Source organism: Anomaloglossus baeobatrachus, chromosome 8 (genome assembly GCF_048569485.1).
Source record: "Anomaloglossus baeobatrachus isolate aAnoBae1 chromosome 8, aAnoBae1.hap1, whole genome shotgun sequence".
In the NCBI taxonomy this organism is placed as follows: Eukaryota; Metazoa; Chordata; class Amphibia; order Anura; family Aromobatidae; genus Anomaloglossus; species Anomaloglossus baeobatrachus.
In genome coordinates, this window is record NC_134360.1 from 4,230,363 (window position 1) to 4,242,965 (window position 12,603).

Consider the following 12,603-nt stretch of genomic DNA (forward strand, 5'->3'; position numbering starts at 1 on the left):
TATATATATATATATATATATATATATTATGTGAGAAAAGACAATATCTACACTCATCAGTTCACAATATGTATATGTACAGAGAAAAAGGGTTGCATGCCAAGCATCGCAGAAAACGAGAAAATAACGCATCCAATTTCAAAGATCCACAGTGTTTCGGCTCAAGGTGTGATCCTGTGATCCTCTTTCAGGCGACCTGATCACTAGATCACTAGGCTCACACACCTGGAGATAAAATGATGTGTTCCTTTCGCATGAAATACATTTTTCATGTTGTTTGCTTTGCTTTGAGTGCGACTTCTTTATATCCTATATATTATTATTATTATTATTGTTATTATTGTTATTATTATTATCCATTTATCAGTTATTTGGAGAACTACACCTATATATATATACTAGAAGGTGGCCCGATTCTACGCATCGGGTTTTCTAGAATTTACGTATTGTGTAGTTCATGTATGATTTTTGTTATATATTTATATATATAGAGATGTTGTTGTGTGTAGTTACCAAGTGTTTGTGTAGGCGCTGTACATGTTCTGGGTGTTGTCTGGGTGTGACGGGGGGTGAGAGCGGTGTTGTATGTGTGTTGCGTGTGTTGCGTTGTTTGTGGAGCGCTGTGTGTCTGTAGCGTTGTGTGTGTGTTGCGCGGTTTGTGTGTGTGTGGTGTGTTTTGGGAGGAGGTATGTTTTGTGCAATGTGTGTGTTGTGCGGTATGTGCGTATATTTGTGTGTGCCGCGGTGTTTGTGTGTTGGGTGTTGTGTGTGTGCAGCGTTGTCTGTGTGTGTGGGTGTCTGTGTAGGGCAGTTGTTTGTGGTTCCCAGTGTGTGTGGTGTGTGGTGTGTTGTGCAGTGCGCACGCGTGTGTGTGTGTGTGTGTGCATCAGCCTCTCTTCTCTCAGCCTACCTCTCCCAGCCTCCCTCCTCCCAGCCTCCCTCAGCACCAGCCTCCCTCTCCCAGCCTCCCTAAGCATCAGCCTCCACCAGCATCAGCCTCTCTCCTTCCAGCCTCCTCCAGCATCAGCCTCCCTCTCCCAGCCTTCCCCAGGATCAGCCTCTCTCCTCCCAGCCTCCGTCCTCCCAGCCTTCCCCAGCATCAGCTTTCCCCTCCCAGCCTCCCTCAGCATCAGCCTTCCCCAGCATCAGCCTCTCTCCTCCCAGCCTCAGCCTCTCTCCTTCCAGCCTCCCCCAGCATCAGCCTCTCTCCTTCCAGCCTCCCTCAGCATCAGCCTCCCCTTCCCAGCCTTCCCCAGGATCAGCCTCTCTCCTCCCAGCCTCCTTCCTCCCAGCCTCCCCCTCCCAGCCTCCCTCAGCATCAGCCTCCCCAAGCATCAGCCTCCACCAGCATCAGCCTCTCTTCTTCCAGCCTCCCCCAGCATCAGCCTCTCTCCTTCCAGCCTCCCTCAGCATCAGCCTCCCGTTCCCAGCCTTCCCCAGGATCAGCCTCTCTCCTCCCAGCCTCCTTCCTCCCAGCCTCCCCCTCCCAGCCTCCCTCAGCATCAGCCTTCCCCTCCCAGTCTCCCCCAGCATCAGCCTCCCCAAGCATCAGCCTCCACCAGCATTAGCCTCTCTCCTTCCAGCCTCCCCCAACATCAGCCTCCCCAAGCATCAGCCTCCACCAGCATCAGCCTCCCTCGTCCCAGCCTCCCCCAGCATCAGCCTCCCCCTCCCAGCCTCCCCCAGCATCAGCCTCTCTCCTCCCAGCATCAGCCTCTCTCATCGCAGCATCAGCCTCTCTCCTCCCAGCATCAGCCTCTCCTCTCTGTCCCCAGCATCAGCCTCTCTCCTCCCAGCCTTCCCCAGCATCAGCCTCTCTCCTCCCAGCCTCCCCCAGCATCAGCCTCCCCCAGCATCAGCCTCTCTTCTTCCAGCCTCCCCCAGCATCAGCCTCTCTCCTTCCAGCCTCCCCCAGCATCAGCCTCCCTCTCCCAGCCTTCCCCAGGATCAGCCTCTCTCCTCCCAGCCTCCGTCCTCCGAGCCTTCCCCAGCATCAGCTTTCCCCTCCCAGCCTCCCTCAGCATCAGCCTTCCCCAGCATCAGCCTCCCTCCTCCCAGCCTCAGCCTCTCTCCTTCCAGCCTCCCCCAGCATCATCCTCTCTCCTTCCAGCCTCCCTCAGCATCAGCCTCCCCTTCCCAGCCTTCCCCAGGATCAGCCTCTCTCCTCCCAGCCTCCTTCCTCCCAGCCTCCCCCTCCCAGCCTCCTTCAGCATCAGCCTTCCCCTCCCAGTCTCCCCCAGCATCAGCCTCCCCCTCCCAGCCTTCCCCATGATCAGCCTCTCTGCTCCCAGCCTCCTCCAGCACGCCGTGCTCCTCTGCCGACACTCACACAGCCGATCGCATCCACTCACACACACCCGATCGCATCCACTCACACACACCCGATCGCATCCACTGACACACACCCGATCGCATCCACTGACACACACCCGATCGCATCCACTGACACACACCCGATCGCATCCACTGACACACACCCGATCGCATACACTCACACACACCCGATCGCATACACTCACACACACAGACACTGACGATATCGCACATACGCGCTCACACTCACAACATCCGGAGATACCACATGCCTCTGGCCATGTGATCCTCCGTCAGGTCCTGGAAGGTCACAACAGCACAGTATCGCGGCCGAGAAGCAAGCGATATCTCCGGATGCTGTGAGTGTGTGGATGCGATGTGAGGTGTGTGTGAGAGTGAGTGTGAGGTGTGTGTGAGAGTGAGTGTGATCTGATGTGTGTGTATGTTTGTGTGTGTGCTGTTATGTGTGTGCGTGTGGATCTTCCGCCGCAGCAGGACCTTGATGCGCTTGTAACCATGCGAGCATGGTTACCAACGTATCCACACCACTCCCGTGCGAACGGGGGCCGGGGGGGGGGGGGAGTACAGTACTCACCTCCGTGACAGCCGTGTCAGTTCGGGGAATGCGCGGGGGAGGGGGGGTGGGGGGGGGTGAGTACAGTACTCACCTCGGTGACAGCCGTGTCAGTTCGGGGAATGCGCGGGGGGAGGGAGGGGGCGGGGCCAGAGCTAGCGTGCATTGCGTGAGGGGGGGGCGTGGCGTGGCCGAATTGCCAATGCCTGCAGGGTGCCGGGGCGAGAGGCCAATCTGTGGGGGGGCGGAGCCTGGGCGAGCGGCTGGCCAATCCGTGTGGGGGCGCAACCTGGGCAAGCGGCCAATCGGTGTGGGGGGGCGGGGCCATGGCGAGCCCAGCGGCCAATCAGCTTTGTGTCACCGTAAGGACACAATTTTGGAGCATGACAGACAGACAGATAGACAGACAGACAGAATAAGGCAATTATATATATAGATATTTACTCCTATTGACTCATACTAAACTTTTCAGCAACAAATCAACCAACTCACCATTATGGGACATCCCGACGGACAGACACTTCTGGAACCTGCAGTACTGACATTTGTTGCGACTTTTCTTGTGAATTCGACAATTCAGCTCACATCGTTCATAAATTAACTTCAATCTGATTGTTCTTCTAAAGAATCCCTGGAAAGAGGAAGATCAGCGTTTTTAACAAGAAGGGAAAGGTTTTCTTTTTGCCTCTTGTTCTTGCTAGTCTATCCCATTATAGAAACCAGCAGCTTTGTACTTTTGTATTTCCCATTATTGATTATTCTATAGGTTGGAGTTACTGTTTTATTTCACCCTGTATAGTGCAATAATCAATTATTGTCTGTGCAAAATATCACTGTAAAGTCAGGCAGCCTCCCTTTTCTCCTTGAATACCCAAGTCTGGTTTCACACATCATTTTTTTGGAACGTGTCCGTTATTTTTATGGATAATTTTTGGACCCATTATAATAAAAGCGCCTTTTAAGGTTTCTTCTATAAAATGGAGACGAGTCCTAATCTGAATCCTTGTTGCAGTTCAAATTGCACAATGTAAGTCATGGCCTCGTGGAAACAATAAACGGACAGCGCACCAGTGAGATACGTGTGTTACCCATGTTTTCTGTTTCATTGATAGAAGAAACTGAGATTTATTCTTACAAGGATTGTACAGACCGTCACAGACAAAAAATGGGTCCGGTATGCTGAAAAAAACACGACAAAAAGAAGCACAAGTAAAACACGTGACAAAAAAAGCACAAGTAAAATACATGACAAAAAAAAGCACAAGTAAAATACATGACAAAAAAAAAGCACAAGTAAAATACATGACAAAAAAAAAGCACAAGTAAAACATGTGACAAAAAAAGCACAAGTAAAATACATGACAAAAAAAAGCACAAGTAAAATACATGACAAAAAAAAAGCACAAGTAAAATACATGACAAAAAAAAAGCACAAGTAAAACATGTGACAAAAAAAAGCACAAGTAAAATACATGACAAAAAGAAGCACAAGTAAAACATGTGACAAAAAAAGCACAAGTAAAATACATGACAAAAAAGCACAAGTAAAATACGTGACAAAAAAAGCACAAGTAAAACACATGACAAAAAAAAGCACAAGTAAAATACGTGACAAAAAAAAAGCACAAGTAAAATACATGACAAAAAAGCACAAGTAAAATACATAACAAAAAAAAGCACAAGTAAAATACATGACAAAAAAGCACAAGTAAAATACATGACAAAAAAAAGCACAAGTAAAATACATGACAAAAAAGCACAAGTAAAATACTTGACATAAAAAAGCACAAGTAAAATACATGACAAAAAAAGCACAAGTAAAATACATGACAAAAAAAGCACAAGTAAAATACGTGACAAAAAAAGCACAAGTAAAATACATGACAAAAAAAGCACAAGTAAAATACATGACAAAAAAAGCACAAGTAAAATACATGACAAAAAAGCACAAGTAAAACACGTGACAAAAAAAGCACAAGTAAAATACATGACAAAAAAAAGCACAAGTAAAATACATAACAAAAAAAGCACAAGTAAAACACGTGACAAAAAAAGCACAAGTAAAATACATGACAAAAAAAAGCACAAGTAAAATACATAACAAAAAAAAGCACAAGTAAAATACATGACAAAAAAAGCACAAGTAAAACACATGACAAAAAAAAGCACAAGTAAAATACATGACAAAAAAAGCACAAGTAAAATACATGACAAAAAAAAGCACAAGTAAAATACATGACAAAAAAAGCACAAGTAAAATACATGACAAAAAAAAGCACAAGTAAAACACGTGACAAAAAAAAGCACAAGTAAAATACATGACAAAAAAAGCACAAGTAAAATACATGACAAAAAAAAGCACAAGTAAAACACGTGACAAAAAAAGCACAAGTAAAACACGTGACAAAAAAAGCACAAGTAAAATACATGACAAAAAAAGCACAAGTAAAACACATGACAAAAAAAGCACAAGTAAAATACATGACAAAAAAAAGCACAAGTAAAACACATGACAAAAAAAGCACAAGTAAAATACATGCCAAGAAAAGCACAAGTAAAATACATGACAAAAAAAAGCACAAGTAAAACACGTGACAAAAAAAGCACAAGTAAAATACGTGACAAAAAAAAGCACAAGTAAAATACATGACAAAAAAAGCACAAGTAAAATACATGACAAAAAAAAGCACAAGTAAAATACATGACAAAAAAAGCACAAGTAAAATACATGACAAAAAAAAGCACAAGTAAAACACGTGACAAAAAAAAGCACAAGTAAAATACATGACAAAAAAAGCACAAGTAAAATACATGACAAAAAAAAGCACAAGTAAAACACGTGACAAAAAAAGCACAAGTAAAACACGTGACAAAAAAAGCACAAGTAAAATACATGACAAAAAAAGCACAAGTAAAACACATGACAAAAAAAGCACAAGTAAAATACATGACAAAAAAAAGCACAAGTAAAACACATGACAAAAAAAGCACAAGTAAAATACATGACAAAAAAAAGCACAAGTAAAACACGTGACAAAAAAAGCACAAGTAAAATACGTGACAAAAAAAAGCACAAGTAAAATACGTGACAAAAAAAGCACAAGTAAAACACGTGACAAAAAAAGCACAAGTAAAACACGTGACAAAAAAAAGCACAAGTAAAACACGTGACAAAAAAAGCACAAGTAAAACACGTGACAAAAAAAGCACAAGTAAAATACATGACAAAAAAAAGCACAAGTAAAACACATGACAAAAAAAAGCACAAGTAAAACACGTGACAAAAAAAGCATAAAAACCGCACCCCATGCAGTCAGCGGGGCGTATAGCAATATCTAATGTGGCCGGAGCAGCTCGCTGGAGGTTTCATGCAGTAACAGGAGATTTAATATTTTTCATGAAGCAAAACAAATTGCAACATAAGAACAAATCCCGTAATCACGAGGTTGTGACACTTTCTGAAGATGCCGGACTTCACTGTGACGGATTTTTGCATTTGTTGCATTTTTTGTTTCCTACAGCCCAGACTTTGCCTCGTGCAATCAGCAGGGTAAATGAGCTGTATTTAATTTTCCTACTGTTTACAATGGGAACGGCAGCGAATGACAGGAGGTCGTCAGCCTCGGACCACACAGGCTGCAGCTTTGTTATTGGAAGAAGATACAATTAAGTGACTGTGCTATGAGAGCACTGAATAATAAGAACAGGACATTAGAGGGAATCTGTCAGCGGATTTTACTCCCCAAACTATTTCTATGCACATGTAGCTCTTTCAAACACAAGCCCAGCAGTAACTTTACACGGCCGGTCCATTCCTTCGTTATTTAGAAATCAGCATTTAAATTGATATGTAAATGACTATGGTAGATCTGAAGCCTCTGTCACTCCAGGTCTATTCCCCACTAAGCCACACCTCCTCCTGCATGACTGACAGACTCTGTGCTGTGTAACTTCAGGCAAAGGAGCCATCTATGATGCAAGAGCATGCAGAGCTGGGTGAGGAATAGAGCTGGAGTGACGGAGGCTTCAGATCTACAGTCTCAGTTACATATCAATTCAAACACTAATTTCTCATTAATGGAGGAACAGAGCGGTCATGTAAAGATAGCAGTGGACTTGACTGTGAAAGCGCTCCATGCACACATCAATAGTTTAGGGAGTAAAATTTGCTGACAGATTCCCTTTAATAAGTGACCATGTTAATGTGTAAGAAATCCAGTATCATTTTCTTTATGTAACTTCAATATGAGCCTGGCTCCTCCAATGCTGCTGGATCTGCTGTAAGAGACAGCTGCAATCTCCATAGAGAAGTCACAGACCGCTTATTACCGCCAATGTCTTCTGCTACAGAAGCACTGTATACACAGTAATAGGAGGCGCTGCTCCTCCATATACAGCGCTCATGGCATCACTGTGTATAGGGATGGAGCAGGGGCAGCTGGCTCTTAGGAGACAGGAACCTGCATTTCCCCTGTAACTCGGGACAATATACCAGCCCCGGTTACAGGGGAAAGAAGTGGAAAATACAAATATTTCAATACAGAAATGTGCCTCAAAATTTATTTTCTGACATGAGATAATTGTCACAGAATGGGGAACAAGTTTTTAAATGTATTTTAGAGGTCCTCTATGGTCATAAAATAAAAACAGACACTTATTTCCATAATCTCTCCACCAGCATCAGCAAAAAAAAGGTAATATAACGGTGACATAAAAATGGCGCCCCATGTACCACCAAAAAACCAAAACGCAAAAATCACTAGAATATACGAACAAGAAAAAAATATACAGCTCATGAAACCGCATGTACGGAAAAACAGAAAAGTATGCCTGGTGCGGACCAGGGATAAATGGCCGGGAATATCACAGCCGATTACTATACAATAATAGATTTACAGCAAAGTACAAGGTGTTACCTTACAGCCCTCACACGCGTGGACCCCATAGTGGAACCCCGAGGCTTTGTCACCGCACACGCGACACTCGATGGCAATGAAGGAGTTGGAGGCCTCGTCCTGAGATTTGGGGAACGGCTGAGACTTGTCTGAATAATAGGGAGGAGATGGAGGCTCCAATTTTATTGTGTCTGATGAAAAAGAAGGAAAAATAAATCATTGCAGGAAACATCGCCTTTAAGATACAATTACATTTATAGGATGAATGTTTGTAAGAAGCCATGAAACAATGAAAGGTGATACATCAATATACGTGTACCAATCCTATACAATCCGAAATCAAAATTAAGGCAATGTAAAGTAATATCGTGGCCCCTTCACACACAATGCCTTTACTGGGAGCCGGAAATAGATGCTATTCTTTGCACTTTACAAGTGTTTTTTTCTGTTTGTGATTTTTGTATTTTTACAATCACATCATGCTCTATGTATAGTGTTGCTCTATGTATAGTGTTGCTCTATGTATAGTGTTGCTCTATGTATAGTGTTGCTCTATGTATAGTGTTGCTCTTTGTATAGCGTTGCTCTATTTATACTGTTGCTCTATGTATAGCGTTGCTCTATGTATAGTGTTGCTCTATGTATAGCGTTGCTCTATGTATAGTGTTGCTCTTTGTATAGTGTTGCTCTATGTATAGCGTTGCTCTATGTATAGCGTTGCTCTATGTATAGCGTTGCTCTATGTATAGTGTTGCTCTATGTATAGCGTTGCTCTATGTATAGTGTTGCTCTTTGTATAGTGTTGCTCTATTTATACTGTTGCTCTATGTATAGCGTTGCTCTATGTATAGTGTTGCTCTATGTATAGCGTTGCTCTATGTATAGTGTTGCTCTATTTATACTGTTGCTCTATATATAGTGTTGCTCTATGTATAGTGTTGCTCTATATATAGTGTTGCTCTATGTATAGTGTTGCTCTATGTAAAGAGTTGCTCTATGTACAGTGTTGCTCTATGTACAGTGTTGCTCTATGTATAGTGTTGCTCTATGTATAGTGTTGCTCTATGTATACTGTTGCTCTATGTATAGTGTTGCTCTATGTATACTGTTGCTCTATGTACAGTGTTGCTCTATGTATAGTGTTGTTCTATGTAGAGTGTTGCTCTATGTATAGTGTTGCTCTATGTATAGTGTTGCTCTATATATAGTGTTGCTCTATGTATAGTGTTGCTCTATGTAAAGTGTTGCTCAATGTAAAGTGTTGCTCTATGTACAGTGTTGCTCTATGTATAGTGTTGCTCTATGTATAGTGTTGCTCTATGTACAGTGTTGCTCTATGTATAGTGTTGCTCTATGTATAGTGTTGCTCTATGTACAGTGTTGCTCTATGTATAGTGTTGCTCTATGTATACTGTTGCTCTATGTACAGTGTTGCTCTATGTATAGTGTTGCTCTGTGTAGAGTGTTGCTCTATGTAGAGTGTTGCTCTATTTATACTGTTGCTCTATGTACAGTGTTGCTCTATGTATAGTGTTGCTCTATGTACAGTGTTGCTCTATGTACAGTGTTGCTCTATGTATAGTGTTGCTCTGTGTAGAGTGTTGCTCTATGTAGAGTGTTGCTCTATTTATACTGTTGCTCTATGTACAGTGTTGCTCTATGTATAGTGTTTCTCTATGTAGAGTGTTGCTCTTTATATAGTGTTGCTCTATGTAGAGTGTTGCTCTATTTATACTATTGCTCTATGTATAGTGTTGCTCTATGTACAGTGTTGCTCTATTTATACTGTTGCTCTTTGTATAGTGTTGCTCTATTTATACTGTTGCTCTATGTATAGTGTTGCTCTATTTATACTGTTGCTCTATGTACAGTGTTGCTCTATTTATACTGTTGCTCTATGTAGAGTGTTGCTCTATGTATAGTGTTGCTCTATGTAGAGTGTTGCTCTATGTATAGTGTTGCTCTATTTATACTGTTGCTCTTTGTATAGTGTTGCTCTATTTATACTGTGGCTCTATGTATAGTATTGCTCTATGTAGAGTGTTGCTCTATGTACAGTGTTGCTCTATGTACAGTGTTGCTCTATGTATAGTGTTGCTCTATGTATAGTGTTGCTCTATGTAGAGTGTTGCTCTATGTATAGTGTTGCTCTATTTATACTGTTGCTCTTTGTATAGTGTTGCTCTATTTATACTGTTGCTCTATGTATAGTATTGCTCTATGTAGAGTGTTGCTCTATGTATAGCGTTGCTCTATGTACAGTGTTGCTCTATGTATAGTGTTGCTCTATGTATAGTGTTGCTCTATGTACAGTGTTGCTCTATTTATACTGTTGCTCTATGTATAGTGTTGCTCTATGTAGAGTGTTGCTCTATTTATACTGTTGCTCTATGTATAGTGTTGCTCTATTAATACTGTTGCTCTATGTACAGTGTTGCTCTATGTAGAGTGTTGCTCTATTTATACTGTTGCTCTATGTATAGTGTTGCTCTATGTAGAGTGTTGCTCTATTTATACTGTTGCTCTATGTATACTGTTGCTCTATGTATAGTGTTGCTCTATTTATACTGTTGCTCTATGTATAGTGTTGCTCTTTGTATAGTGTTGCTCTATTTATAGTGTTGCTCTATGTATAGTGTTGCTCTATGTACAGTGTTGCTCTATTTATACTGTTGCTCTATGTATAGTGTTGCTCTTTGTATAGTGTTGCTCTATGTATAGTGTTGCTCTATGTATAGTGTTGCTCTATGTATAGTGTTGCTCTATGTATAGTGTTGCTCTGTGTATAGTGTTGCTCTATGTATAGTGTTGCTCTTTGTATAGTGTTGCTCTTTGTATAGTGTTGCTCTATGTACAGTGTTGCTCTATTTATACTGTTGCTCTATGTATAGTGTTGCTCTATGTATAGTGTTGCTCTATGTATAGTGTTGCTCTATGTATAGTGTTGCTCTTTGTATAGTGTTGCTCTGTGTATAGTGTTGCTCTATGTACAGTGTTGCTCTATTTATACTGTTGCTCTATGTATAGTGTTGCTCTATGTATAGTGTTGCTCTATGTATAGTGTTGCTCTATGTATAGTGTTGCTCTTTGTATAGTGTTGCTCTTTGTATAGTGTTGCTCTATGTATAGTGTTGCTCTATGTATAGTGTTGCTCTATGTATAGTGTTGCTCTATGTAGAGTGTTGCTCTATTTATACTGTTGCTCTATGTATAGTGTTGCTCTTTGTATAGTGTTGCTCTATGTATAGTGTTGCTCTATGTATAGTGTTGCTCTATGTATAGTGTTGCTCTATGTATAGTGTTGCTCTTTGTATAGTGTTGCTCTATGTATAGTGTTGCTCTATGTATAGTGTTGCTCTATGTATAGTGTTGCTCTATGTATAGTGTTGCTCTATGTATAGTGTTGCTCTATGTATAGTGTTGCTCTTTGTATAGTGTTGCTCTTTGTATAGTGTTGCTCTATGTATAGTGTTGCTCTATGTATAGTGTTGCTCTATGTATAGTGTTGCTCTTTGTATAGTGTTGCTCTATGTATAGTGTTGCTCTATGTATAGTGTTGCTCTATGTATAGTGTTGCTCTATGTATAGTGTTGCTCTATGTATAGTGTTGCTCTATGTATAGTGTTGCTCTATGTATAGTGTTGCTCTTTGTATAGTGTTGCTCTTTGTATAGTGTTGCTCTATGTATAGTGTTTTTTTGGCAGTTTGTGGCATTTTTCTTCTATAAATCACTATTGTTATATTCCCTCTGTTAGGTCATGTGTGTCGCGTTTTTAGTGGCTTTTTTGACATTACACATCATGTGACTCTAAGAGGAATCTTGGATTTATCTGATCTTTTTATCGCAAGACTTGTAATGTTAAAAATGTACTAAACACATAAATTAAGCGTACTAAATACCCCATTAGGGTGAATTCACATGCTGAGGATTACACTGCGGAAGGTTCTGCGACTTTCCTCTCAGATAAGACCATTCAGATGAATTTTCAGTCACAGAAATTTCTGCAATAAAATCTGTAAATTGTTAAAAATGTCTTTTTTTTTAACCACTGGGAAAAAATGTATTTGTTGTTCACCTTTCAGACTACTCCTGTAAATATAAGGATAGGGCCACACGGCAACATGTGTCACGGACATTAACCCTTCAGTGTCACACCAACATAACCATCCAGTGTAGATATTCACCCTGTATACCACCATAACCATCCAGTGTAGATATTCACCCTGTATACCACCATAACCATCCAGTGTAGATATTCACCCTGTATACCACCATAACCATCCAGTGTAGATATTCACCCTGTATACCAACATAACCATCCAGTGTAGATATTCACCCCGTATACCACCATAACCATCCAGTGTAGATATTCACCCTGTATACCACCATAACCATCCAGTGTAGATATTCACCCCGTATACCAACATACCCATCCAGTGTAGATATTCACCCTGTATACCACCATAACCATCCAGTGTAGATATTCACCCTGTATACCACCATAACCATCCAGTGTAGATATTCACCCCGTATACCAACATACCCATCCAGTGTAGATATTCACCCTGTATACCACCATAACCATCCAGTGTAGATATTCACCCTGTATACCACCATAACCATCCAGTGTAGATATTCACCCTGTACACCACCATAACCATCCAGTGTAGATATTCACCCTGTATACCAACATAACCATCCAGTGTAGATATTCACCCTGTATACCACCATAACCATCCAGTGTAGATATTCACCCCGTATACCACCATAACCATCCAGTGTAGATATTCACCCTGTATACCAACATAACCATCCAGTGT

The 12,603-nt window shown here is 41.5% G+C and overlaps 1 protein-coding gene across 1 annotated transcript in view; it reads right to left on the minus strand.

The window, feature by feature from the left end:
• Positions 1-12,603, minus strand: part of PPARG (peroxisome proliferator activated receptor gamma) — a 119,506-nt gene that overhangs the window by 39,982 nt on the left and 66,921 nt on the right. The window contains exons 3-4 of the mRNA XM_075320639.1: positions 7,804-7,973; positions 3,380-3,518 (exon numbers count right to left, since the gene is read on the minus strand). Of these exons, the coding sequence (XP_075176754.1) occupies positions 3,380-3,518; positions 7,804-7,973 (309 nt within the window). The remainder of the gene's footprint in view (positions 1-3,379; positions 3,519-7,803; positions 7,974-12,603) is intronic.